Raw genomic sequence first — 24,589 nt, 5'->3', positions numbered from 1 at the left:
AGCAGTTGATCGCTGTTAGTTTCAGCACTTTACAGTGCTCTTTAACAGAAAATGTGCAGTCATTTCGGTTACACATATTAATTTAAATATTTATTTGGAAAATAAGGTACATGTATGTGGATATATAGCTTACCCACTTAAGAAGGCAATATAATAGCCCCGAAAAAATTAAAATACAACCATTATATTCTGATATCTTAAGGTCGAGACCCTCGACCGTAGGCTTTTATCTTACCAACTAAATTTCTCACATTTAAATTCTTACGTTCAATATCTTATTCTACGATGCAACATCCAACGATTTGAAATTCCATTTCATTGTCTATGTAACTTTGCTTGCTCGTTCGAATATTTACAGTGTGAGGATGGGTGTAATGCGTATGAGTGATCTGAATTGGGATTAGGATCGAAATGGGATGGGGGTTCTGGAGCCGTGCCATAGCCACGATCTGGTGTGCATATCACAAAGTGTTCATCCCCGATGGCGGGACAGCTTAGCCAGCTGCATGTCTGAATATCAGGGAATTAGCTTTGGTGATCTGCCACGCCTTCTGGCCCTCGATAGGGAAACGGAACCGGAAACAGCAGCGGATGCCAGCGGAGCGGAAACGGCAGCGGAGGTGGAAAATGCAGCTGCTGTCTTCGGCTTATAGGTGGGTAGATCGATGAATACGGGTCTATATTCCGGTGCCTCGGGTCGCATGGACCGCGATTCGGACTGCAGCACATTGGTGTAGTAGTTGACCTCGTTCCGCTGCTCCCGCTCTCCCTCCCGCTGCTCATCCGAACCATCTTCGCCGTCATCCAGGCCGTGGGATCGCGCTCGCACAAGTCGTAAGAGGTTTCTCTGCTGCGCTGACGAGCGTCGCGAGGCCTTCTGCGATCGCCTTCTGGCATTCGAACTGGTGTTTAGAAAGGCCGACTCCTCGTAGCGTGGAATATAGCGTGGCTTGCGCGATTCGCCCGGACGCACTGGCTCCCGATCGTGAGGCGTCACATTGAAGCCAAAGAAGCGCGGCGCCTGCACGGATATGAGCGGTAGAAGGGTCTCACGAGCATAACGCTCCGCCCGCTGAAGCAGTTCGCCCAGTCGGAATGGCAGCAGCTGGACGGTTTGCGGCTCATCCGGATCCGGAGATCGTCCGGTGCCCACCTGAGCCATCGTCTTGGCGGGCAGGCGGGAGGAGCCAGCCACTGCAGACGTAATGGCGCCCAATGTTGTGACCATGCCAGCAGCCAACTCACTTTCAGACAAATCCAGATCCTTGCCTTGCTTAACACGTGGTGTGGTGGCCTTTAAAACAGGTTCCATAATCTCTGGACTGTCAGTGGTGGCATAATCCTGCAGATTTCGCCCCCTATTCACCGCCAACCGTCGATCCTTAAGCACCGGCTCAAAGATCTCCCCGGCAATCGAGTCCGAGAGACTGCGACTGGACTCTGCGGCCTCAGCAGTCTCGTTATCCAGCGAGTTGCCCACCAAGATCGGTTGCCACGGCAGCTCGTCGCCCTGATCCAGGGGATATGTCTGATTGCGGGCCAACTTAAAGCTGGTGCCCAAATTGAAGATGTCCTTGCGCTGTTTGGCGCTCTCCACGCCATCCACCGATGCCGCCAAGCCGGATTCCTGGACACTGGAATCGGGCACATCGGTGGGCACGGCCACCGTGGGATTGCCCGCATGCTGTGCAGGTGGTGCTGCCGGTGGTTGGGTGGTGTACGCTCCATAGTCCTCCTGGTTGTCCAGCTCACAGTTGCCCGCCTGAAGGCGCAGGCGCACCGGACTGCCGCTGCTCAGTTTCGTGGAGGGGCGACACAGGGAGTGACTGCGGCCAAAGCTGTCCGTCAGCACCACCTTATCGATGTCCCAATGGGGCAGGCCCTTGCTCAACCACCCGCTGTACGACTTGTAGTGCAGGCTCAGTGTGGTGGGGAATCCCAGAGCCGGATGAGGCACAATGATCTTAGACACTATGTCGCCGGCAAAGAACTCCGCATCGTCTTTCCTGCAAGTGAATAATGTTAGGAACAGGTAATTTGACATATTAATCACACTCATACTCACTCGGATATTTCGAAGGTCTCGTTGAGACCACCATCTCCCTCGAGAATCGCCTCCAGGCGACCTATGGTGCGCAGTGGCAGATCGTTGAAGGAGTTGAAGATCTGCAGCTGAAACTGGTGGGCACAGAAGGGTTCCTCCTCGCGGGTTAGCAGGTACAGCTGACCCCTTCCCGTGGAACGATCAGCATAGTAGCCCATGTTGCCGCACCTGGGCACACCCTCGGCCAGATCCTCATCATCCTGGGCGCAGGGAAAGCATCTGCCCTTGAGGAAATCATCGTAATTCCCGCAAGGGAAGGCGGGAAACAGACAACGTGGCGCCACCGAGTCGATGAAGAACTTGTAGGCTCGTCTGTGGTTGCACAAGGAACGACCCTCCTCGTCCTCTGCCGCCTGGGCAGCTGTAGAAGATTGGGTAGCTCAGTCAGCTAAGAATATATACAATTTATTTGAACAAATATACTTACACCATATGAAATCGGTGACAGCGCCTACGAAAAGATTCGAGCAGCCGGTTTGCACACGACCACCATTGGGATAATAGTCCACATGGCCCATCGGTTGCCAGGAGCCGAGTCCACCCAGGATTAGATTCTCACCATTCGAGTGGATGACGTCCACGAACTCCGCATCGCTGCTATCCAGTCGCACCTTCGGATGCTGCGCCTCAAAGAGTGGACCCGCCGGATCCAGACCCGTGATCCGCGACAGCCCTGGCAGCTCAGCTCCAGCAAATCCGGACACGTGAGCCCCCAAGCTGAATCCAATGACATGGGTGCGCATCAGGTCGAGACCCTTGTGCTGCTGCAGATTCCTGAGCAGCATGGCCAGCTGCTTGCCCACCAAACGGGTGTTGGCCGCCGCTCGTACGTAGTTCGGAAAGGTGGCTCCATTCTCCCAGTCCACGCAGATCACAATGCAATCCTCCTGCAAATGGGCAAGTGGTATTAAGAAGAAGGACACTGTGGACATTGTGCAGCACTAACCACCGCCATCAGAGCTGTTTTCATCTCGTAGATCCACACATGCGGACAGGCCGAACCGAATCCATGGACAATAACCCGCACGGACAGCTCATCGAATCCCTCGAGGTCATCGATTGATGGTGTTGGTTTCTTTTGCCCTCCACCAGGACGTTCTGTCGTGAACGTGGTGGCGTTCACGGCGGACATGGAACTTGGTGCCGAGGCGACCGATGACCTGCCGCTGGTTCCCTCTGGTGAACTGGTGCTGACCTCCGTTTCACGCTTGCCACGAAATGCATTGGTCATGTTCAGAAAGGACAGCTCCATCAGCGGACGATCGGAACGCTGACGCGTGGAGTAGAAATAGAACTTGGTGTTGATCTCCTCCGGCGACGAGGGCAGCATCTCCAGATAGGCAAACGGGCCGGAGTCCTCGAAGCAACCCAGTTCCCCATAGCATACCCGTTTGACTGCCCTCCGGGAGCGGTGACCACGACGCACTCGCTCTCGCTGGCGCTCCTCGTGCTCCATTAACTGATCATGGACCGCCTGCGATAGTTCCGCAAAATGGGCAGGCGAGGGCGCGGTGGGCACAGTTCTGGCCACTTCCTGGGCGATGGCTATAAGTAATCCATACAAAAGGCAGGCAAATGCGAATCAATAGTATATTGCAATGCAATCAATTCCGTAAGTACTACTATGTGCATGACAAGCACGTTCGTCGCCATTCGATACATTAGATTTATATTCGATTTGGGCGTTTCCAAGTTTGTCACAGCTCCTCCCGTGCTATGCTATATTTTGAAAGCCCATCAATCGGTTAAGCCTTGGACCAAAACAGCTGAATTATCTTACGTATGCCTTCATTACTCTTCATTATTATGTGTATGGGTCTAAAATTTCCTCAAGTTTTATAACTAGTTAAGGCGAGCCCTTAAAGTTCCCTTATGTACGTGCTGTTCCCTGATATAACAGTTTATTTCCCAAGCCGATAAGTTGGGGTGACAACTACTTAAAATTTATTTTCAATGACAATGCGTGAATTATTTTAATTTTAATTTTCCGTCTTACGTTTCCACTCGAAACGATTCGTTTTGATTCGAATCGAAACGAAACACACGCCACGCGGATGACATAACTACGCTATTCGTGTGCGGGTTTATATGATGAATCGCCGAAGCGTGATTGCGTTTTTAAAATTCCTAAATACCCAAACACCTTTAAAGCCGAATCTAAAATGTATTAACCAAGCGCTGAGCCCAAAATTGTCAACACGCGTCGAGCTTCTAGGGTCCAGAAAAGGAAATGGGGAAATACTACTGACTATAAAATATATAAATTAATCACAGAAAAAATAGCTGCATACATACAACACAGAATCGAAATCTACACACTTAAATTCTGATTTTATTTAAACTCGATACCTATACCTGTAAAAATATAATCGTATATATGAAAAGCTTAAGTTTCTGTTTTTACTGGGAATTTCTGCACAGGATCTTTTAACCTGCAAACTTTTTATATGCAGCAGATCTTAGAAGAGAAATCCAAATGAAAACATCCAAATGCCAGATCCTCAGATCTTCAAGATCTTCAATGGCTCGGCTCAAGGGTAAACTAATCTTGGCCGCTCTTGGCTTTATTGGTTTTACCTTCACAACGCAGACAAACAGACACTTGTAAGCATGAAAACTACACAGATAAAAAAAGCTTCAATTAAATACAAATAAATGTAATTTAAATGAACACATTGTCAAAGAATTTGAAACACGCGATTGATCTATCATATTATACAACTCATGTAACAAAACTTCCTATTCTTGGTATTCTTCTTCCGAAACACAAAAACTATTATTTTAAGGATATCTACCACCACTACTACTACTACTAATGATTAGCCCGATTAATGTGCTAACTAGTTGTAACTGGCCATCATTTTTGCTGGTGTAACCAACGCATAAGCACACAACGCATATTCCCCCTTGAAAATCCGCCCTCTGGACCATTGTGCAATCATCGCATTGAAGTGGTTCGTTAAACATCTTCTCAATTGACACAATCACCGCATCGCCCACATAAGTACAGCTATAAATATATATATATATATACAATGTATGTGCGGAGACACTTGTTAAAAGCAAACGCAAGTCGAGCACTAAGTAAATTAGTTAACGCTTCGCGCCGCCGACTGGCAATTAGTTAATGGAGCCCACAGGGCGTATACTCACCATTTACCGTGTGGCACATGAGCATCGCCAAAATGATGTAGCTGGCACTTAGCATGCTGATTTCGTTCGCAGTTCCAGCTGTTCTAAAATGATCTTCATTGATTGATTTCCACAAGATGTGCTATCTCCTTGGTTAACTCTCTGTCTGAATGGAATTGCAGTGCCCAGTTGTGGATGGTTGTGGTTGTCTCAATGATGTTATGCGTCTCTTTCGCTTTGGTAATAGCAAAATATACAATAAACAAATTCACTTTCACTTATTTGTGAACCTGCCGGGCGACAACGACAAAAAAACCAAAGCCAATGCGAAGACGATGTGGATATAGACGTGGTTGTGCTGTCGTGACTATAACTATGACTACAAGTTCGAGTGTCTGACTCACTGACTGACTTAGCCAAAAGGCAGACACCGCCGTCGCCGACACTGTCGCCAAACTCCACTGTGTTCGGGTATCGAGTGTAGAGTATCGAGTATCGAGTATCGAGTACCCAGTACCGAGTATCGGACCCCTTCGAGTCCACTGATCCACTGTCCAGGTTTCAGGTTGCCACTTTGGCTTTCTCCGAGAAGGGAGAGCAGCTCCAATTTGCGACGAGCGGCATTGACTGATTGATGGCCTGATTGATGGCTGGCGATCAGTCGCCTGCAATCAGAAGAGTCGAAACTCATGTACTTTAAACGTTTTCGCTACACACAGAAGAAAAAAAATAAGGAAAAATCCAGCCTATCTGCCCATTAAACATAAATCTAATCCCGAGCAAGTATTATTTTAAAAGTTAAATATAATTTATTTTCATAGTTATAATTTACTTATTTTAATGGAAGTCGTCAGCCTTTGGCCTACTGATACTTGGATAATTAGATACTATAAGATATGTAATGCTTCCTAATTTAATGCTCGCATATTTATTTCAATTTTTACATGGTTATGTAAATTCCATTCATTTTGGTATGTAAGCCAGCGAGTTTGTGGCCAATTGGGCTGATTTTGTTTCGCTCCGTGTGGCCATTGGCCATTGTATAATAGGCCGGTTGCAGTGGCGCCCGAACAGGATGTTGCGCATGTGCGACCGTCTCGTGTCGCTTGCAACTCGCATCTTGCAACTTGCAACGTGCAGCTTGCATATTGTGCGCGCGACATCTAGTCCATTGACCTTACACTTGACTGCCGACCGATTCTGGCCGCAAAATCCCGCCGGACAGCTTTTTTGACCGAATCACACATTTGGGTCAACAGGCAGACAAAGCCAACATTCAAGAGTCGAGTGCCGTCGCCGTTTGTTGACTTTTGGCTAATTTACTCGGCCCCGAATTGCAAGAGGAGTGGATGGAGGTGTGATTCAGGCAAAGAGCCAAAAAGATGTGACAAACGAAAGTGAAAACCTTTGGCCATAAAAACAACAAACTGGAACTGAAACTGAAACTGAAACCGACACTGAATATGTATCTGTATCTTTATCTGCATCTGTATCTGAAGCGGAATCAGAAACGAAAAAAAACCGCACTTAAACTGTTTCCCCTATCGATTAACAAATGTGGTCTTTAATCAACAACATTTCACTTTCGTTGGGCGACCAGCGTGATCTATCAATTAGCATCTAAAGACCAAAGATTGTGTAACATTTACAAAAAGATTATTTGGTCAGATACTCGAAACTCGGGAAATTGCCCGCCCACGAAATATTTTGTCATCGGCGAAGCAGAAAACGAATGCACCTATTGTGCAACGAATAATTTCGAAAGAACGATTCGGCAAAGACTGAAGTTTCCGAAAGGTTTCTTAACCTTTTATTAATCTAAATTGGCATTTTTGTATGTTGATAAGCCATATAGAAATATACAAATGTATATTCTCAATTAGTCGTCTATTTTTCTACGAACCACAAACATAAAAGATTATTATGCTTAAATAATGATTCAGAAATTTCCATGAAAACTATAAATTTTAAGAAATTAAAAATGCAAAAGTATGTTAGTAAGACGACAAATATTTCAAAACGGCAAAGCAATGCGAAGAAACATCTTTGCAATAAAGAAAATATTTTTAGCAGGAAATACTGATGCCTCTTGATTATGGAAATTGAATCATTCTCTTTCGCTTCTAATTAGTTTGATCAAGAATAATGCCACATCAATTGCTCTTAAGCTGTACAAGTAATGCTCGATAGTAGACCAGGTTAATTTGTGCATTCAAGAAAGCTTCTCTTCGAGCTGGTCGCATCCTGCTAATAACGATTTCCTCAACTTTCCGTGACTGCACCGATCACCCCAATATGTCGAGCCCAAGCGATTCCAACGGATGCCAGCCAGCGCATAATTATCATTAAATTGCGCTATGGTATGGGGGATTTTGGGCCCTTTGTTCGCTTCGGATCGTGTGAACATTCAAAGCTGATGGGTTCGGCGAAAAGCGAAATTAAAAAAGACGAGTACCGTTAAAGAATAGAAAGACTGTCGTGTTGACAGGTGAAGTTTCTGAGAAAGCGGAGACAAACGTCAGCATCAGCTCGAATATCGCCAACAAAATGGAAAGTAACGCACAAAATAATGCTTCTAAGGCGACTTTCGCATGGGCTCCATCAGATGTTGATTTTTATGCGACTTTACCAGTATATATATATGTGTATATATGTATGCATATGTATAGCTGGTGGTGCTGCGGCCAACGCTTCCACTTTCAAATAGATTAACCCAATTTGGCGGCTCCGACGCTTTTCGCTGCTCATTTTCGCGTTTGGCGGCTAATTCAGCTCATTACGAAGAACGAACGCCTGTGATATCTGCACACGGAGAAAAGATTCGAGTATGCAAAATCACAAACTCAGAATGCATAACAAAAATGGTAGAAATATAAAAAGAAAATATAGCATTTGCTATATTGCTTATAGAAGTTTCTTTAGTTGCGAGCCTTGTTGAACAAATATTTATGCACACAATTGATTTTTTTTTTCTGTGTGTAGATCCCATTTGAATGGGAAAAAGTGAGACGAACTGAGAACTGGCTGGGAAAGTCTGCAAATCGATTGGGAAAACCGAACCGTGCCAAAGAAAAGTGCAGTTTGTAGCCGGCTGCCGAGGGAATCGGTTTTTTTTTTTCTGTATTTTCTACCTCTTGACCGACCATCCATCCGGCGGAATGTCTCATTAAACTCTGGACGTGAGCCAAACGAATGGCGGACAATGGAAATGGCCACTCGGCATTGCCAAATGCCAGACGGCGAGAAACGGAAAAAAAAGGTAAAACAAAACTAAAAACAATAATTCCAATGCATTGTTGTCTTCGCCTTGTGTTTTTGTGCAATCGAAGTTCGCATGAAGCCATTCGATTGATTTGTCAAGCCAAAGAAATAAAGACGGTCGATACAAGTATGTGTTTCGATGTCAACAGAAGCCGATGAAAAACCATGCGAGTCTTGGCGCAATAGTTATAACTTGTATTATTATTACTCTAGACTCGCCAAGCCCAGACGGTAAATGCCATGCCAAGAAATCGAACAGATTATGAAGAAATCCGGAGTGATTTATAGGTTCCCGGTTATATTTTGCAAACTACGTGGGTCATAAAAGCTGCCAAGTAATCGATTGAGTTTGCATGCAATTTAATAGCTGAAAATTGCTGGCTTTACATTCTGACTAGGCTTTCAAGCTTGGCCAATTTATTTATATTTCCTAAAATGTTATTTTCAATTAGTTGTTAGAAAACCAATAAGCTTCAAATAAGCTTCAAAAAAAAAGATAGTCAATTATGGGGTATTATTACACTTGGGTAACCAAGTCGAGGGTATTCCTGTCTCGCATAACAATATTTCAAATTTTCAAATCGAAATGCCACTTGCCAAACGAAAGACTTAGGCAACGAACTTGCCACCAATGCCTGACGCCTGATTGCAATCGCAAGAAACAAGCGCTACATTAAAATGAAGTAAGGAAAACCCAAAAACCGAAAATACACATATAAATTTCCTTAGCCAATTTTCGCATGGCAGCGTTAAAATAGTTTCCTGTTTGTTACGACGGACCCAGCGACTTCAAAAAGAAAAAAGGGAGGAAGCCGATCCGATTCAAGTCGACAGCCAAGAGCTGGGGCAAGAAAATATAACGAAAACCAGCAATGCATAAAATTTCCGCTCGCGTCTTTGGGGATTTTCAACCCAGTGTAGGCAGTGCACTGCAAGAAATTAGCACAGCCCCGAAATAATAATAAAATCTTATACAAATTATTTACGATCAGCTAGACAATCGCATAATCATGCAACATAAAGTGAATCAGCTGTAAAAGCATTTTGAATCTATCATTATAGGACAAGGCTTTTCCTCGAAAATCATCAAAAACAAGATGTTGTTTTGCTATATTGCTCGTGAATCTGCAGCAAAGGAAGTCAGCTTTTGGGCTAGATTTTTTTCCAATGTACCTTTTTAATACCTGCTGCTGCAGGCAATTAGTGGCGCCCATTTGTGGTCGTTTTTGAGGTGCTTTTCATGCCTCCCGAAGCACAGAACTTTTTTGTGGGGCCACGCAACTCTCATTGGCGATGCAGAACAGTTGGCTTATAAACAATAAGCAATACACCATAAATCAAATGGTTGCAAGCCAAAAAAAAATAAAAAAAAAACTAACACAATTACATGCATGCAATGGACTTGGCTTCCCCGTGTACATTGTACCCGGGTGACACAGTTTTCGGGAACACAGTATGCTCCGTACCCGAATACCAGTGCTAACTCTTTTGTCATTTCCCGGCGACAGCATCAAGTTACCAGTTATGGTTCATGGAACGTGTTGACCTAATCAGGCACTGCCATATCATTTCTAGTCTTATGAAAGACTTTCTGGCCCAGTTACCCAACGACAATGAGATGAAAAGAGCAATGAAAAGCAGAGAGAACCGCCAGAATTTATTCACTAGACGAGAAAAAGGGTCAGGTATATATATACTACATACATACAAAATCAAATTTAGCTTAATTAAGAAAATATATATAGAGTGTCTAAGGCACGTTTGCAACATAGAAATTATGAGGGAATATATTAGGAAACCTAAACCTAAACTCGCATGCATCTAAAACCCAGTATCTCTGTGCAGATCTTTCCCAGAATCTCAGACGGAAAATCCAGAACTCTGACTTATCTTTGGCTTTCCACTCACACGACCATCGTAATGACAGCCACAATTAACACACGATATTAAATATAATTATTCTGTTTTAATTGTTTGCCACGCTCCGCTTTGTCAAGAACAAAAGAAATTTAATTTGCTTGCGCTGCTTTTTTATGGTCTCCTTTCCAGGCAATTATGCTTTTCATTGCTGTGAACTTTTGGTAGTAAGGCAAGTAAAATGTGCAATATAACAACAGGAGTATTGAAGCTTAAGGCCGAAATTGATGTAAATACACTTAACGCAGCTATTATCCAACAAAATTATGCTTGAATCACTCGAGGAAATTTTCCAGCGTTTAGCAGACATAATGCCCATTTGCATTTAATAATATGCGTGGTAAACGACCTTGTTCCTCGGGCTAATCGATCCAATCAACAACCGACAATCAAATGGAGTTGATTGTTCGCTGGGTCTTCGATCCGTTTGCTTCGACTTCAAATGCAATTTCAAATGAAGACACGGAAAGAAATAGTTGCAGTATATTCCTTAATTGTTTTTAGCCCTTTCCATTTGTTTTCGATATAATTTGAGTTGAAACTTTGTTGCAACTGCAACTGTATCAACTGCCTGCAAGATCAATGTGATAAAAGCCACTTAGCTAAATTTGCATAATAAAACATCAGTTAGTGAAGCAAAATGGCATATGATTAAAATCGAAACTACCCCTTTATGTGCACAATTTTCTTGCGGTGCAATGTGCCACTGACTTGACCAAATACAAATTTGTAAGCCAAATTAATATAATTCATTGCTGTTGGCCAGCAGTGGCATTGATGGAATTTTATGCACTTTAATTTTGGAGCGCGCACCACAGATCTTAGTCATAAATTTTAAGTTGGCAGTTTTGCTTGGAACTCAACTTTAAATTGTATGATTTGACTTTTGTTTGTTGGCTCTTGGAGTTTTTTTTTTCAGTTGTTGCTGGCGGCGACAATTCGTGTCAATGTCAGCATGATTTAAAGTTTTTTTCTGATCCACAAGGGGCTGGGGGCGGGGGGAGGTCAGGTGTTGATGTCAGTGCGTCTGCAAACAAGTTTAATCGAATAATGCATAATATGCACCTGGTGGCCAAAAGAAAAACCAAACAAACTGGATGCAAGCAGTGCAGTGCGAGAAGTGCAAGCAGTGGAACACTGGAAGAAAACTGCTAGTGGCCACAATGATGATGAAAGGCTCTTCGTGCGCATAACTCAGTCAGTTGGACACACACATTTGAGCCGCAAGAAATATGCATTTCTGAAATAGTTTCGCAAAACGGCGACTGACACAAAAAACAGTAGCCGAAAACACAAAGTGAAGCACGCAAAAAAAAAAAAAAAACCAAGAAACAAATGGTTAAAACAATGCGAATGTGGGGGAAAAAACAGAGTCACATCGGCAACAACAGCATCAACCTTACCAATAATAACAACACCGAAAACAACAACAAATCATGAGAGTTCGGCTGCTGTGCGGCTTTAACTCGACTTCTTCTTCATTTCGCTCATTTGAGACCCGGCTCACGGTTTTCACCTGAAGCGCGTGAAAGTTGCGCTTCGTCGGGGCAGCAGCAGCAGCAGCAGCCCATGTGCACTGCGAGAAACGCCTGCCCACTTTGGTTGACCCTTCCAACAGCGCTCCTTTAAATCCACTAAATGCTACTAGCATCAGCATCTACGCTACTTGCAGTATCTCAAATTTATGTAAATATATTAATACTAATTAAATATTAAAATATTACTGATTTAGAAGCTTAAAGCAACATACAACACAGAAGATAGGAATGCTACATTTTAGTAACACTTTATTTAATGAAAACCATGCTGCAAAACGATTTACGATACAAAATCCACAAAGTTATAAGCCAACGTAAAAATTAATTCTTATTAAAAAAAAAACATTTAAAAAATGCTGATACTTATTGAATAAGCAGGACATTATTTTATATCGTGATAAATAATGAATATTTTCCTTTGTGCACCACAGACCGCACTTTAAAAAAAAGAGCTAAAATAAGGTGTGTAAGGTAAGGGCCAGGCCCCTGAGCCAGGTAATTAATGCACCTTGGAAAAACAAATGTCACTTGCACGCCAAACGCAAACAAAAACAAATCACAACAAATACGCACTTTTTTTTCGTATCTGGGCTCTATCACGCTTTTCACAAAGTTGCGCAAAACCAACCGAGAAACGTTGTCGCCGTGTATCTGTATCTTTTCGGCTTGTATCTTTGGCCTCATGCAGCGCAGACGACGGCGCTGCACTCACGTAACGGAACTGCCGATGTGCGGGCGAAATATAGCGAAAAACCTATAGCGGACCGATCCCACAATATTCAAACCTCTAGCCTTTGCGGCCGAAGATCAACTGAAACTCTGGCTCAAAGCACGGCTCAAAACTCACGAACCGAACGCGAAAACCCAGCGATCCGAAGGCGAAGTCGAAGAGCCGAAGAGCACAATCACTGCTCGGCAGCATTCGGCAGCGCACAGTGGAGCTGATGGGCAAAAAGCTTACAATAGGAAATAACATAATAATTCATACTAAAAAACTACATTCAAAATGTCTCAAATATTACAAATCAATCTACTTAAAGCAACGCTATAAAATAAAGATATTTTCATTTTTATAGCATTTATTTTCGATGGACTTAAATGCTTAAAACTAGGGAAAAGGGAAAAATATTTAAAAAAAAATATATATATATAAAGAACCAATGCAAAGGAAGAGCAGCAACAGAGAAATGCAATTTTTGTGTTATAAAAATATTTCAACTATGGCATCAGTAGGTTTCTTTTAGTTTGCTCCATACAAATAGGTCATTGCCCACTGTGCGCAGCTCGCAGTATGCTCGATATCTGGTCGATCGGCCAGGAACAAGCGCACATATGCTGGTGAGCTGGAAAGATCTTATCGCACTTGGCATGTGGGCCAGACGGCTGAGACTCTCGCATTCTGCCGCTGATACTCTCGGCGCTCAGTTTCTCCATTCCGTCCACCGGCCACCCACCCACCTGGTGGCTCACTTTGAAATGGGGTCACTTGCGGCGGCGGGGAATCCCCGCGACGATTCCACTGGCAATTGGCATTCCCGCTACGTCGTCATACATGGTATACAATTTTCGTTTTTATTTCTGGTACGTTACAAGTTAAATAGGTTTGCTCGACTGCGCTTAAACTCCGCAAACTGCTCCTGCTTCTGCTCCTTCTTCTCCTTCTGCTTCTACAGCTCTAGCTCCAGCTCCTCCGCTGATTGGTGCTGCTCTGATCTGAGGTGTCCGTGGCAAGTCCGAGTGGCAAATATTGCGCAAGCGCGGCGGACACTCATATTACATTAGGTTTCAAACTTCAGGCTGGATATCGGGTTTCTTCCGTCGCTTAACATTAAGAGTACAAAAATACATTGACTTTGTGATTACAACAATCCACAGATCCACCCGCTTCACGCTCACTGCATGTCCTTCATCTCCGGTTGCAATCGAACGACAAATTTGAATTAAATTTTAACCATATATCGTATGTATACATTATATATATATATAAAATAAAAAAAATGTTTAAGGAGAGCCAGAAGTAAAACGTGTTTGAATTTATGCAATAGGCAACAATTAGAATTAGCTGGTGGTGCTGACGATATCTGGCGGGGTTCGTGTCTAGCCCTCCTGCCCAAAGTCCTCTGTGAATTTGCGCAGCTTCTTCAGATCGTCTTCGTTGACGGTCGGTTTCGTGCGGGACAAGGACTTCAGCATGTCGCGCTGGATGTAGAAGTTCAAGAAAGATTATTGGCACTGCGAAAAAAGGTTGATAGCTAAGGATGCCGTACCATGGTCACGGGCGGTTCGAAGAGCTTGTCGCTGGGCACATCCATCCAGTTCATCTCGACGGCGCCCTGGTCGCCAGGTGAGCACGGAACCAGCAAATCGTTGACAATCTCCTCGTGGTTGGTGGGACTCGGACCGGATACCCGCTTGAAATGCGTGGCGGTCTGCACTTTCCTCACGGGTTCCATCAGCGCATCGCGCACAACGATTGATATATCCGCGCCAGAGTAGCTGCAAAACGGAAAATCATTCACTTAGTTAAATATGCTTACATATAAACATTATAAACAATGGATCAATTTTGTGTGATAGTGAAGCAAATAGTTTATAAAGTGCATTTACCCCTCGGTTTTGCCGGCCAACTCCTTGAGATCCTGCTCGGTGAGCACGTGCGTGGTGTTGCCCAGATGGATCTTGAACATGACGAGGCGGGCATGCGCCTCCGGCAGCGGAATGTAGATGCGCTTCTCGAATCGACGGCGAATGGCCGAGTCGAGGACCCACGGTATGTTTGTGGCGCCGAGAACGAGAATGCCATCGGTGTCATTGCCCACGCCCTGCATCTGCACCAGAAACTCGGTCTTGATGCGTCGCACGCTGTCGTTCTCGTTGTCCGATCTCGCCGAGCACATCGAATCGATCTCGTCAATGAAGATAATGGAGGGCTTGTGCTGGCGGGCCAGTTCGAAGAGATTCTTGACCAGCTTCTCGGACTCGCCCAGCCACTTGGACATCAGATCCGAACTGGACACCGAGAAGAATGTGGAGCGATTGGCCTCGGTGGCGACGGCCTTGGCCAGATAGGATTTACCGGTACCGGGCGGGCCGAACAGCAGGATGCCCTTCCACGGAATCCGCTTGCCAGTGAAGAGCTGCGGGAATTTAATCGGCAGGATAACGGCCTCCTTCAGCGCCTCCTTGGCGGCATCCAGGCCAGCGACATCGGACCACTGAACCTTTGGCTTCTCTATGACAATGGCGTCCTCCAGCTTGCTCTGCAGCTTCTTCTTCTCGGGATCGTCGCCGTCCTCGTCATCGCTGTCGCTCTTTTTGTCCTTGTCGTCCTTGGCGCTGGACTCACCACCCTCCTTGATCGGTTTCTTTTTGCCCTTCTTCAGGTACTCCTTTAGCTTCTCGGCCCGGTCCAAATACTGCAGGCACTTGGCCCGTATCGAGTCCTTGGCCTTCTCGCCCTGTGCCTCATCTGCTCGTTAGATAGTAATTTGATAGTTAGTAGTCAGCTTGCTTCTATTCAGTGAGTATAAGTGCATTTTAGATGCACTAATGGGACTGCTTACATTTGATGGTGTGCAGGAAGTACTCCACCCCGTGCTCATACAGACGCAGTGCCTCCGCGTAGTTCTTATTTCGATCCTCCTCGGTGGCCTTGGTCACCAGATCGATGGCCTTCTGTAGTGTGGTACCGGCTGCCATGGTGCTGGAAGTTACAAACGTTCACACATCATTATTTCAACTGGCATTTTGATGGGAGGAACTATCCACCAAGGCTTAACGTGGACTACTTATGGATTTTATCATCTTAATTTCCGCTTTCTAATCATTTCTGCTCAGCTTAGAGTTAAGTTGTCATATTTTAAAGCCTACAACTTTACTACACAGAGAACTAAAGATGCCACAAATATGTGGGCAAATCGATTTGTGCAATATGGAGCATAATGTATAGAATAAAGTTCAAAATAAAGTTATTAAACAGGTTCTAAAAATATAGTTACAATATCGATTTATGCAAAATCAACTGGATCTGATCCCAGCTTTGTTTATATCCTTTGATTGCTTTACACTCACTATCCAAAACGATTCTATAACTCATATTGTAATGCCAAACTTCCCGAGCATAATGATTCCATAGAATTTTGATATATTTCGGGCTGTAATAGCCCCCCTCCCCTTGGGAATCTATCATCTCGGCGTGAGTTTCGCTGGCCAGGCCGATGACGATGGTTACCCAATTGATCCTTGGCGGAGTAGTAACTCCCATCTTGCTACTCAGTGTCCTTCGGTGACGCAGTTCGCGAGCAAAATCGAATTTCTGGGCATGACTAATGCCCGAATACAGCGGCATTGACAAAAACACAAGTAGCCAACTTTTTGCGGGGCGGCTGCGGAGGGGATGGCGGGTCAGTTCCGACCATTACTCACATTTATGCTGGCTGACTTGCTCCTGGAATTCCGGCAAGCGTCACTGACTAACTCGCTGGCTAACTCGACAGGTGTTAAACAAAAGGAAAACTTAACTATTTTGTTGGAATTCCAACGCGAATGACGACGTCTTGTTTTTTTTTATTTGTCAGTGTGACCACAGCGCGGGCTGGGCCTTAGATTGCGGTGCAGCTGCAATGGTCACACATGGAAAGGTGAAATTACTTGGCGCGGTTTTTGAAAGTGTAGCCAAAAATCCAGCTCTAATAAATTCACATATGTGACAATATGACAATTTGTTCACATTACTTTATTTAACTTAAAAGAGTTCGGAACTCATATGTTATATGATTAAGTGTATAGCAAGCGATATTAAATGGACTTAGCTCATTAAAAAACGAATACAATATAAAAACTAATATATGATATTTCATAATTGCTATAAATTCCTATAAATTTTAATCGCCATAAATAGCTGATTTTAGCGTTTTTTCCACTAGCTCTGACAATCGATAACAATAATACATTATCGATACGCGCAATTAAAATATTTATATAAACAGTTTGTTTTTAAGTCTCCAATTTATAGGCAGTTAGGCGCTTTAATTATTTTATTTAAAGCGATATTTTAAGCGATTTCAATGAATTTTTAGGAAACTCAGTTGCCAGCTGATTTTGCGTCAGTTGGAGAAGATCAGATCATCTTGTCATATTACCCAATTACTCGAAAATCAAAATAGCATTAGAACTTCTGCCATTCCAAAAATAAAAAATAAAAATAAAAAAAATAGACAATGTCGGAGGACAAACAGTTCATCCGCCGGGATAAGGGCACCAAGAAAACTTCCACGTCTTTGAAGGAGGTGGACATCTACCGGGACACCTTCATTCGCTATATGGGTGAGTGTTCCTCCCAAGCAGAATCTGCCCAGATCCATCGAAATATATGAGTTTAATTGTTACGGCTTTGCAGGCTACAGCAACGAGATTGGCGAGTCCTTCCGCCCGCTGGTGCCCAAGTCTCTGGTGGCCGCATCCTACGGCATGGCCATCGGATACGTCTGCACGGACACTTTTGACAAGGCACTGCGCCTCCAAATGGAGGGCGCTTCCTCCAGAGAAGTGGCCGTCAAGGGCGGCGACGTCTTCTGCTGGCAGATGCTGGCCTCCGTCGCCATTCCCGGCCTGGTCATCAATCGGTGCGTTCAACCCTTGCCAGAAAATTGCCCAAAAACGTAGACTTAATGGTTGTATTTACATAGTTGGAAGTAGGGAATGAGGCGTCTTAAAGATTCCCTTTTTCCATTAGTTGCATAATACTTATCTTATATAAGCATAGTAAAAATTATACTATAGAGTGCATATACGTAGTAGAATGGCATGTGCAATGTTGCAAAAACAGGTTTATTGTATATTTGTAGATACACGATGAAGTCATCGTTCTCTCCAAGATCATACCCATTTTTATGAGTTTATGTTCACATAATAAGCAATGCTCATTTATATCGTTTTAGGATCACCTGGGCCACCAAAACACTGCTGAGCAAAGCGCCTATGCCCGTGCTAAAGACGGTGCCCACCCTGGTGGGTCTGGCCAGCATACCGCTTATCATCCATCCCATTGACAGCATGGTTGACCGCCTGATGGACGCCACCTACCGCAAGACGGTGCGGTAGTGAACGCTAGCTGGGATGTGCACAGCATTGGCCCAACTCCAAGTCTACTCCCATTCTACTCCACGGTGATAGTTCTTAGATACTAAGAGTTTACATGAACTGTAGCAAAGCTTTAGCCCCAAATCCAGTTTGCATATTGACCAGAATTTCTAGTTTAACATTTTATTTATTGACATTGGGACGGGGAAAAAATAGTGCAAAAAATTTACAATACGCTTTACAAAAATAATCATTTATACAAGACTGAGGCAACAGGTGGAATGCCGGCGTTCGAAGCCTTTATCTCGTTAAAGGATCCTACTTCTGCTCATCCTCGTCATCGCTATCGATCAGATATGGACTGTCCAGGGCGCCCAGACCGGCTGCCACGCCTCCTTCGTTGGCGGTTGAGAGCTTTGTGCGCAGCATGTGTCCCGCCTGGTAGTTGTGCACAATGTGCTCCGCATCTCCGATCACCACACCGAAGATGCCCAGCTCGGAGACCATGTCCACGATCTGGGGCGGCATATCGCCACCGGGCCGCACCATATAGCCCTTGGTCAGCGGCGGATGAATCAGATCCATCAGAATCCAGGCGGAGCGCTCCACGCGTGACATGCGCTGATGGATAAAGAAGGAGAAGGATTTGTTACAAAACTGTTCACAATTCAAATAATCATCAAAGTGGAATAACTCACCTTTAGTGCATCTGGTATATCCACGCCGTAGACATTATTGCCGCCTCCCTCGCGCTGCGGCTTCAGCACGAATCTCTCCGGAGTGCGCAGCGCCATCTCGTAGCTGGCATTGCCCGCCTCGTTGTCGTCCAGCGAGTAGAGACCCGTGAAGATCTTGCCCACCGCCTTGATCTCCTCCGGATCGTTGATGAAACGCTCGAGCACCGCCGGCTGCGCCAATGCCTGCTGCACCTTCTTGGTGCCCGCCAAATGGTAGTGAATCGACGGGCACTTGATGGCCAGCGAGGTCTCCATCAGATAGCGGGCATCCCAATCCGCCTGCGAGTGATAGTGTCCGGGCTCGTAGCCAGCTCGGAAGTAGATGACGGCCACCTCTTGGGATCCACTGTGGTGCGGCAAGCGTGTGAGTTGAGCACACAGTTCAATGATGAATGATAATAGAGGTATTAATGTACACTTACAGGAGCAACTCCTTGGACTGGCCCAGTTTGCCCTCCCGATGGACCTCGGTGAGGGTGCGGCGCAGCACCTTGATGTGCGGATATGTCTCGCGAATGTAGAACTCGTGGAACCGCTGGTCGCAAATGTTGTACGACACATCCTCGATGATGAACAGAATGACGGCCTGCGGCTTTGCATAGATGTCCCACGCCTTCACCATGCCATCGCAGAGTCCGGCCAGTGCATTGTTATCCGGCATCTGCAGCGGAATAACGAACATTATCATTTAAGTTGTCTTGTTACTCATGGTTTATTGTACAGGAAACACAGATCATATAATTATTATATATATGAATATATGTTTATATATATATAGATTATATATCTTAGTTTAATATACTCACATTGTGCAGCTTATCCGCATGTCCCAGCTCGCTGAGTACGAATCTGCGCGGGCGAAAGAGACGGGTAGTGCCGGAACAGAAAGAGACAGACATTAGCATAATTCCGCAGTCTTTCAGCGACCAACAACAGCAACAAACAACAACAAATGTTCGGTGGTAATGGGGGGGGGGGGGTTGAAATTTGGGTTAATTACTGAGACCAAAACCTCTCAAATGGGCGGATGGATATACATATGTATGTTTATGGTTAGGGAAATTGTGGAAGTGGGGTTATGAAGCTACAGCGTGTGGAAAGAGACGGATAGAGCCATAACCAATTAAAAAAAAAAAAAACACATGCAGAAAGAGACAACAAACGATAGAGATGGCACCTCTGTAGGTGGATAAGTGATCAGTGAGAAGGAGAAGGAGTTGGGTGGAAGGATATTAGGACAGGTGTGTAGTGTGCTTTTGCTTTTAGGTGTGTGCATTGTGCATTCGTGCGTTTGGTAAAAGGAATATATGTAGTTTGATAGATATATATTTATATATATTATATGTAGAAAGAGATAGAGAGAAGAGCGCTTAATACTTCTGCTGCGGCACCAATTGGGTGGCTATGCCAGCGAAACTGGAGGCCACCGTGTTGATCTCGACCTGCTTTATCGCACAGCCCTCGGACACGTGTGCCATATAGTCGGATCGCAACAGACCGATGCTATATGCCTGCAATTATGATCGTTATACAAGATATATATACATTAGGTGCGTCCCTTAAAGATTAGCTGCTTAGCCGGTAAAGCGATTCAATATGTCTAGGTATGGTTTACGATCCTCGTCCATAGATATATACGTGCATATATATATATATATATATATGTATATATATGTAGGATGAGGCAGGTGCGAATTTTTAATTATATATATTCAAAAAGAGACGGAGAGAGAGAGAGAGGCGAGAAATGGTGCAAGAAACGATGCATCTCCCAATGCTATTAACTCTATAATTTTTAGGGCCATGAAAGACTCCAAATATTTCGCCACAAACGCCGCCAGTTTCAAATTGTTTAAATATTTCCGATATGACTACAAGCTGTTATTGAATGAAATAATAATAATAATACTACTACTAATACCTATTTTCCATATGTATCTAAGCATGACGAAGTAATAACAAGTTATTAGCCCATTTGCAGCTGGTAATTTGACTATTTTATAAACATGCTCTGATATAATCTGTTTATAATTATGTTTACGTCACCATTGCCGGCAATTAAACAAATAGACAAACAGCTAAAAACTCGAAACGTGCATGAAAGTGTTTTGAGTTCTGCTGGCATTTCATAAATTCGAGTCTTGAATTTGTAATTGAAGACAAACATTTTGCACCCACAAATGCACTTATTGGGTCTGTTATCGCACACGCCTCGACTTTAAATAAACAATTACCAGGCGTATCTATATCAGCGTATCCCTATCTGTAACCCTATCTGCAGTACAGCTGTGGGCTCTCCATGTGGGGCTTCCTAACTACAGGTGTGATTCGTCTAAAACGACGTATGACCAAAATGTTGAGTGAGTTTAATATCTATGCAAGTAAAAACTACATTTGTTCTTTCAAACAATTAAATTGTTTAATTCAACCTCCAGAAACTTCTAGGGTTTTAATAGCCCAAGCGTACAAGTGGTGAAATTTTTGATTAGCGCCTTTTGCTGATTACAAATGACAAATTGATGTGATGTATCATCCAAACACTTTATCAGATCTTGTGAAATCGCTATCTTCAAATCTTCTAGAAAGATATATATGCATATATATTGGCTAACCCCTGACCTACTATAGAGTTGGTAGAGTAAGCGACAGCAGAACGGACAATCACTGACGGAAGTGAAGATTATTAGCGGGCGGGTTAGATGCTACGGTTGGGTCGGGAGGAGCAGGTGTCGGTTGGCAGGTGCCAGGATGCAGGATGCGGGATGCCAGGAGGCAGGAGCAGAGCAGGCAGGCAGGAGGCAACGGGCGACAGGCGACAGCAGCGTCAGCAAATGAAAACTCTAGGCAACAATCTGGAGGAGCAACGTTTGTAGCTATGGTTAATCATAAATACATTTCTAAGGAACAGCGGAACAAAATCAACTTCAACTAAAGTACAAAGGATTTTACAAAGCAACACACACAAAAGCACACACTACAAGATATGTTTGAAATATTTTTTAAATATTTTAAATAGCTTATTTCAGTCGAAATATCTGATTATGCACTTCTTGTTGCAACTTCGTTTTAATTCCGATCTATCTTTGACTTTAGTGCTCTTTCTTTTCAGATGCAAAAGATTCTTTCGATTGACAAAGTTAAGGATTCAAATATAGTTAATATTTGATTCGGGTATCGAAAATAGTTAGTGTGTGATTTTGTGCGGTTAGGCGGAGGATGCAAGCGATGCAGGAATGCAAAAATGCGATGAGATGAGATGAGTGACGTGTCATGGAAGGAATACTGGGTTTTTTTTTTTAGGGGGTGTGTTGCTGATGATGGCGTGGTGCGGAGTTGCACTGATGGATGCACTGTGCGCGTGAACAGCACCTTTGTATGGTTTTACTTGCTGGTCCCAAGTGGCCAAAGCCCGATGCTATCGTATTGATCTCGACTTGCTTCCAGCAGCAGTAAGCGGACTGGGCGCCGGTCGCCCTCCGTTCCGGCTCTTTGGTGACCCGGCTTAGCTGGACCTCCCTGTGCTCCTCCTCCTTGCTGCCCGTGCCAGCGGCAGTTCCGACTCCTGCAGCTCCGTTAGCTCCAGCTATTTGCCCCACAGCAGCGCCCGCATCCTGACCACGATCCTCACCGGCCGCCGTTCGCAGCGCCCGTGGCGACAGCTCGGGACAGCCGGACTCCAGCATCAGATCGCTGCGCAGCATCCCCAGCGATGTTTTCTTTGATTCAAAATCATTTTTCGTAGCACAGCGATGCAATGAGAGACGGATAATGGAGCAACAGATTGCGTTTGAGATCGAGAGTTTGTACAATTGCGTGGTTAGGTTTTAAAATTTTTGAAGGAGTGGTGACGAGAAAAGCACAGATCGTGAACTAAATTTTTGCACAGAGAGCAAAATTCGCAACTAAACTTGATATTGGGTGATGAAAATGATTAAGTTGCAAGTAAAAACATTGAAAATCATTGGCAAAAATCAACGAGTTTAAAATGAACAATAGTTTAATTGATTCTAGCATTTAAATGCTTCAATTGAGACTTCGATAAGATTCGAGACAAAGTTTGAATAGTAATAAAGTAAAAATAGCGCTGGCATTGTTATATTTAATAAACCCTATCAGTTACCGGGCCAATAACTATTCAAATTGTAAAACTGTCACCTTTCTGATAGGATCTACAAAGATTAAAGCTTCTTGTGGACGTGGAAGAGCTCAATGGATTCGCCTCTGTGCTGGTTTCGTTAGGGGAAATGCATGTAAATCAAAGTAGGAGGAGCAATGGCAAAGTTCTAGCGTTATGGGGGTCAGGGATGGGCTGTCCTACGTCGATTTACAAGCCAACGATAAGGAGCTGTGAGGCCAGGATGCTCGCATAAATCACGCGAGATTAGCGACTACAGCCGACTTCTGGGCTTTGACTGCGGCTATGGCTATGGCCGGGCGATTTATGGAATGGCGATTAGATTGCGACCGCGGGTGGAGGGGCCCAATAAATTCTAGCGAGTAACCCACTGGCTGCCTGTAGATGTGCTCCCTCCCGATGGGAATGAGGTGGATACGTTGGCGGGTGATACGATGATGGTGTGCAGAGGGCGGAGGATCGGAGATGGATGGACGCCAGCTGACGGAATCTCACCTGGGTGAATCCGTGCGCCAGCACCTTGCGATAGATGTTGAACAGATTGGCCGTGAACTCGTCCACTTTGATCGTCTCCGCCAGCGTCGTCGTGATGAACTCCTCGTCGTGGGCCACATTGTGCATCAGCCGGTTGATGATCGGCTGTAGGGCCACCGCCTTTTCGAACTCCTTGCGCGGAAACGAGGAAGGCACCAGCACGAAGGGGGCGAACTGGAAAATGAAAATGTTTAGTATCCTGGCAAACTGTTGCTCAAGCAGCAGCACGCTAGCTTGAAGCTCGATTGAATGCCAATGTGTAGCTTATACCGTCACATTGCTAATCTTTCTCTACCGTCAATAAAATGAAAAACAAACTCAAGCATCCAATCACATTTGGCATTACACATAACTTAAAAAGGAACTGAACTCGATAAGGGATGTGTAATGAATGTTGTTCCATTGAAATGAGCTTCTTGAGCGGAAACTAGACACCTTAGCATGAATACGAGCCCTCACTAGCGAGTGCCCATTGTATCACCCACATTCAACGAGTCCGGACTGAAGGCCGTCTTCGATCGCATGGCGGCGCCGTGCATAATGGCATAATCCTTGGCCTTGGCCGTCACCTCCAGTAGCTCATCCTCCGCCAGCGGCAAGCGGATGCAGTTGCGCAGCACGGCCGTATTGGCGTCGCTGGACATGATCGTTCTGCTTGGGTCGGTCTGCTGCTGGTATCTGGGATCTGGGATCTGGGGCTCAGCTGCGTCTAGAAAAGGGGCAGAGTATCTTAGTTGTTAGTTGTTCGCCGCGGTATCTCACGGGGTCTGCTCGCCGGAACTGCTCACTGGGCACTGAGCACTGCTGAGCAGTGCGACGACTGTCTACTAGCTACTCACCACTGCTGGGTATCGCTGGAAACTCTAGAAACTCTGGAACTCTTATCGCTGCGCTCTCAACGAGCGATTGTTGTGACTGGATCGCTGGTTTCCTTCTGGGTGCCGCTGCTTGTGCTCCACCTGTTCCACCGGTTGCACTGTCAATTTGGACACCGTTAAACGGCTGGGGTCGGGAGCTATCAGTTTACAATTTGTCTAAAAGCCCACAGACAAAAATATAACTATGTTTTTGGCCGAATATTCGCAGTGTGTGCGTAGCGGGTTAGGCAAAAAATACCAGCCGGCGATATACCGCAATATGCCAGAATATG

The 24,589-nt window shown here is 44.8% G+C and overlaps 4 protein-coding genes across 12 annotated transcripts; 1 reads left to right on the top strand and 3 right to left on the bottom strand.

Moving 5' to 3' along the window:
* Window positions 1-65: 65 nt before the first annotated feature.
* CG6847 (uncharacterized protein) lies at window positions 66-12,767 on the bottom strand. Of its 2 annotated transcripts, none has more exons than NM_001298468.1 (7): window positions 12,461-12,767; window positions 5,641-5,901; window positions 5,258-5,471; window positions 3,051-3,649; window positions 2,532-2,991; window positions 2,066-2,465; window positions 66-2,006 (listed from the first exon to the last, which is right to left on the bottom strand). In NM_001298468.1, exons 3-7 carry the CDS (start codon window positions 5,310-5,312, stop codon window positions 518-520), a joined length of 3,003 nt encoding a protein of 1,000 aa, NP_001285397.1. In that variant the 5' UTR covers window positions 5,313-5,471; window positions 5,641-5,901; window positions 12,461-12,767; the 3' UTR covers window positions 66-517. The 2 variants fall into 2 exon arrangements, with proteins under 2 accessions (NP_001285397.1, NP_573259.2); NM_133031.2 differs by having other exon boundaries at window positions 12,526-12,767.
* A 364-nt stretch (window positions 12,768-13,131) lies between these two features.
* Window positions 13,132-16,537, bottom strand: Vps4 (Vacuolar protein sorting 4). 2 transcript variants are annotated; one of them, NM_001298467.1, is made up of 5 exons: window positions 16,378-16,537; window positions 15,516-15,655; window positions 14,560-15,421; window positions 14,220-14,448; window positions 13,132-14,151 (listed from the first exon to the last, which is right to left on the bottom strand). In NM_001298467.1, the coding sequence occupies exons 2-5, from the start codon at window positions 15,649-15,651 to the stop codon at window positions 14,050-14,052; spliced, it is 1,329 nt and encodes a 442-aa protein (NP_001285396.1). In that variant the 5' UTR covers window positions 15,652-15,655; window positions 16,378-16,537; the 3' UTR covers window positions 13,132-14,049. The 2 variants fall into 2 exon arrangements, with proteins under 2 accessions (NP_001285396.1, NP_573258.1); NM_133030.4 differs by having other exon boundaries at window positions 13,512-14,151.
* A 430-nt stretch (window positions 16,538-16,967) lies between these two features.
* On the top strand, window positions 16,968-18,198 carry CG7772 (uncharacterized protein). Its single transcript, NM_133029.4, has 3 exons — window positions 16,968-17,277; window positions 17,351-17,576; window positions 17,892-18,198. Exons 1-3 carry the CDS (start codon window positions 17,172-17,174, stop codon window positions 18,052-18,054), a joined length of 495 nt encoding a protein of 164 aa, NP_573257.1. The 5' UTR covers window positions 16,968-17,171; the 3' UTR covers window positions 18,055-18,198.
* A 5-nt stretch (window positions 18,199-18,203) lies between these two features.
* Gss2 (Glutathione synthetase 2) lies at window positions 18,204-24,527 on the bottom strand. Of its 7 annotated transcripts, none has more exons than NM_176754.2 (8): window positions 24,279-24,527; window positions 23,925-24,148; window positions 23,401-23,613; window positions 22,140-22,486; window positions 19,577-19,619; window positions 19,193-19,431; window positions 18,732-19,116; window positions 18,204-18,654 (listed from the first exon to the last, which is right to left on the bottom strand). In NM_176754.2, exons 2-8 carry the CDS (start codon window positions 24,081-24,083, stop codon window positions 18,352-18,354), a joined length of 1,689 nt encoding a protein of 562 aa, NP_788927.2. In that variant the 5' UTR covers window positions 24,084-24,148; window positions 24,279-24,527; the 3' UTR covers window positions 18,204-18,351. The 7 variants fall into 7 exon arrangements, with proteins under 7 accessions (NP_788927.2, NP_728117.2, NP_001162787.1 ...); NM_167590.2 differs by lacking the exon at window positions 22,140-22,486 and adding an exon at window positions 20,148-20,281; NM_001169316.1 differs by lacking the exon at window positions 22,140-22,486.
* Between the last annotated feature and the right edge of the window lie 62 nt (window positions 24,528-24,589).

Source organism: Drosophila melanogaster, chromosome X, assembly GCF_000001215.4.
Source record: "Drosophila melanogaster chromosome X".
Classification (NCBI taxonomy): domain Eukaryota; kingdom Metazoa; phylum Arthropoda; class Insecta; order Diptera; family Drosophilidae; genus Drosophila; species Drosophila melanogaster.
Note: the sequence above shows the minus strand (reverse complement) of the source record. Positions and strands in the feature narration are given on the sequence as shown.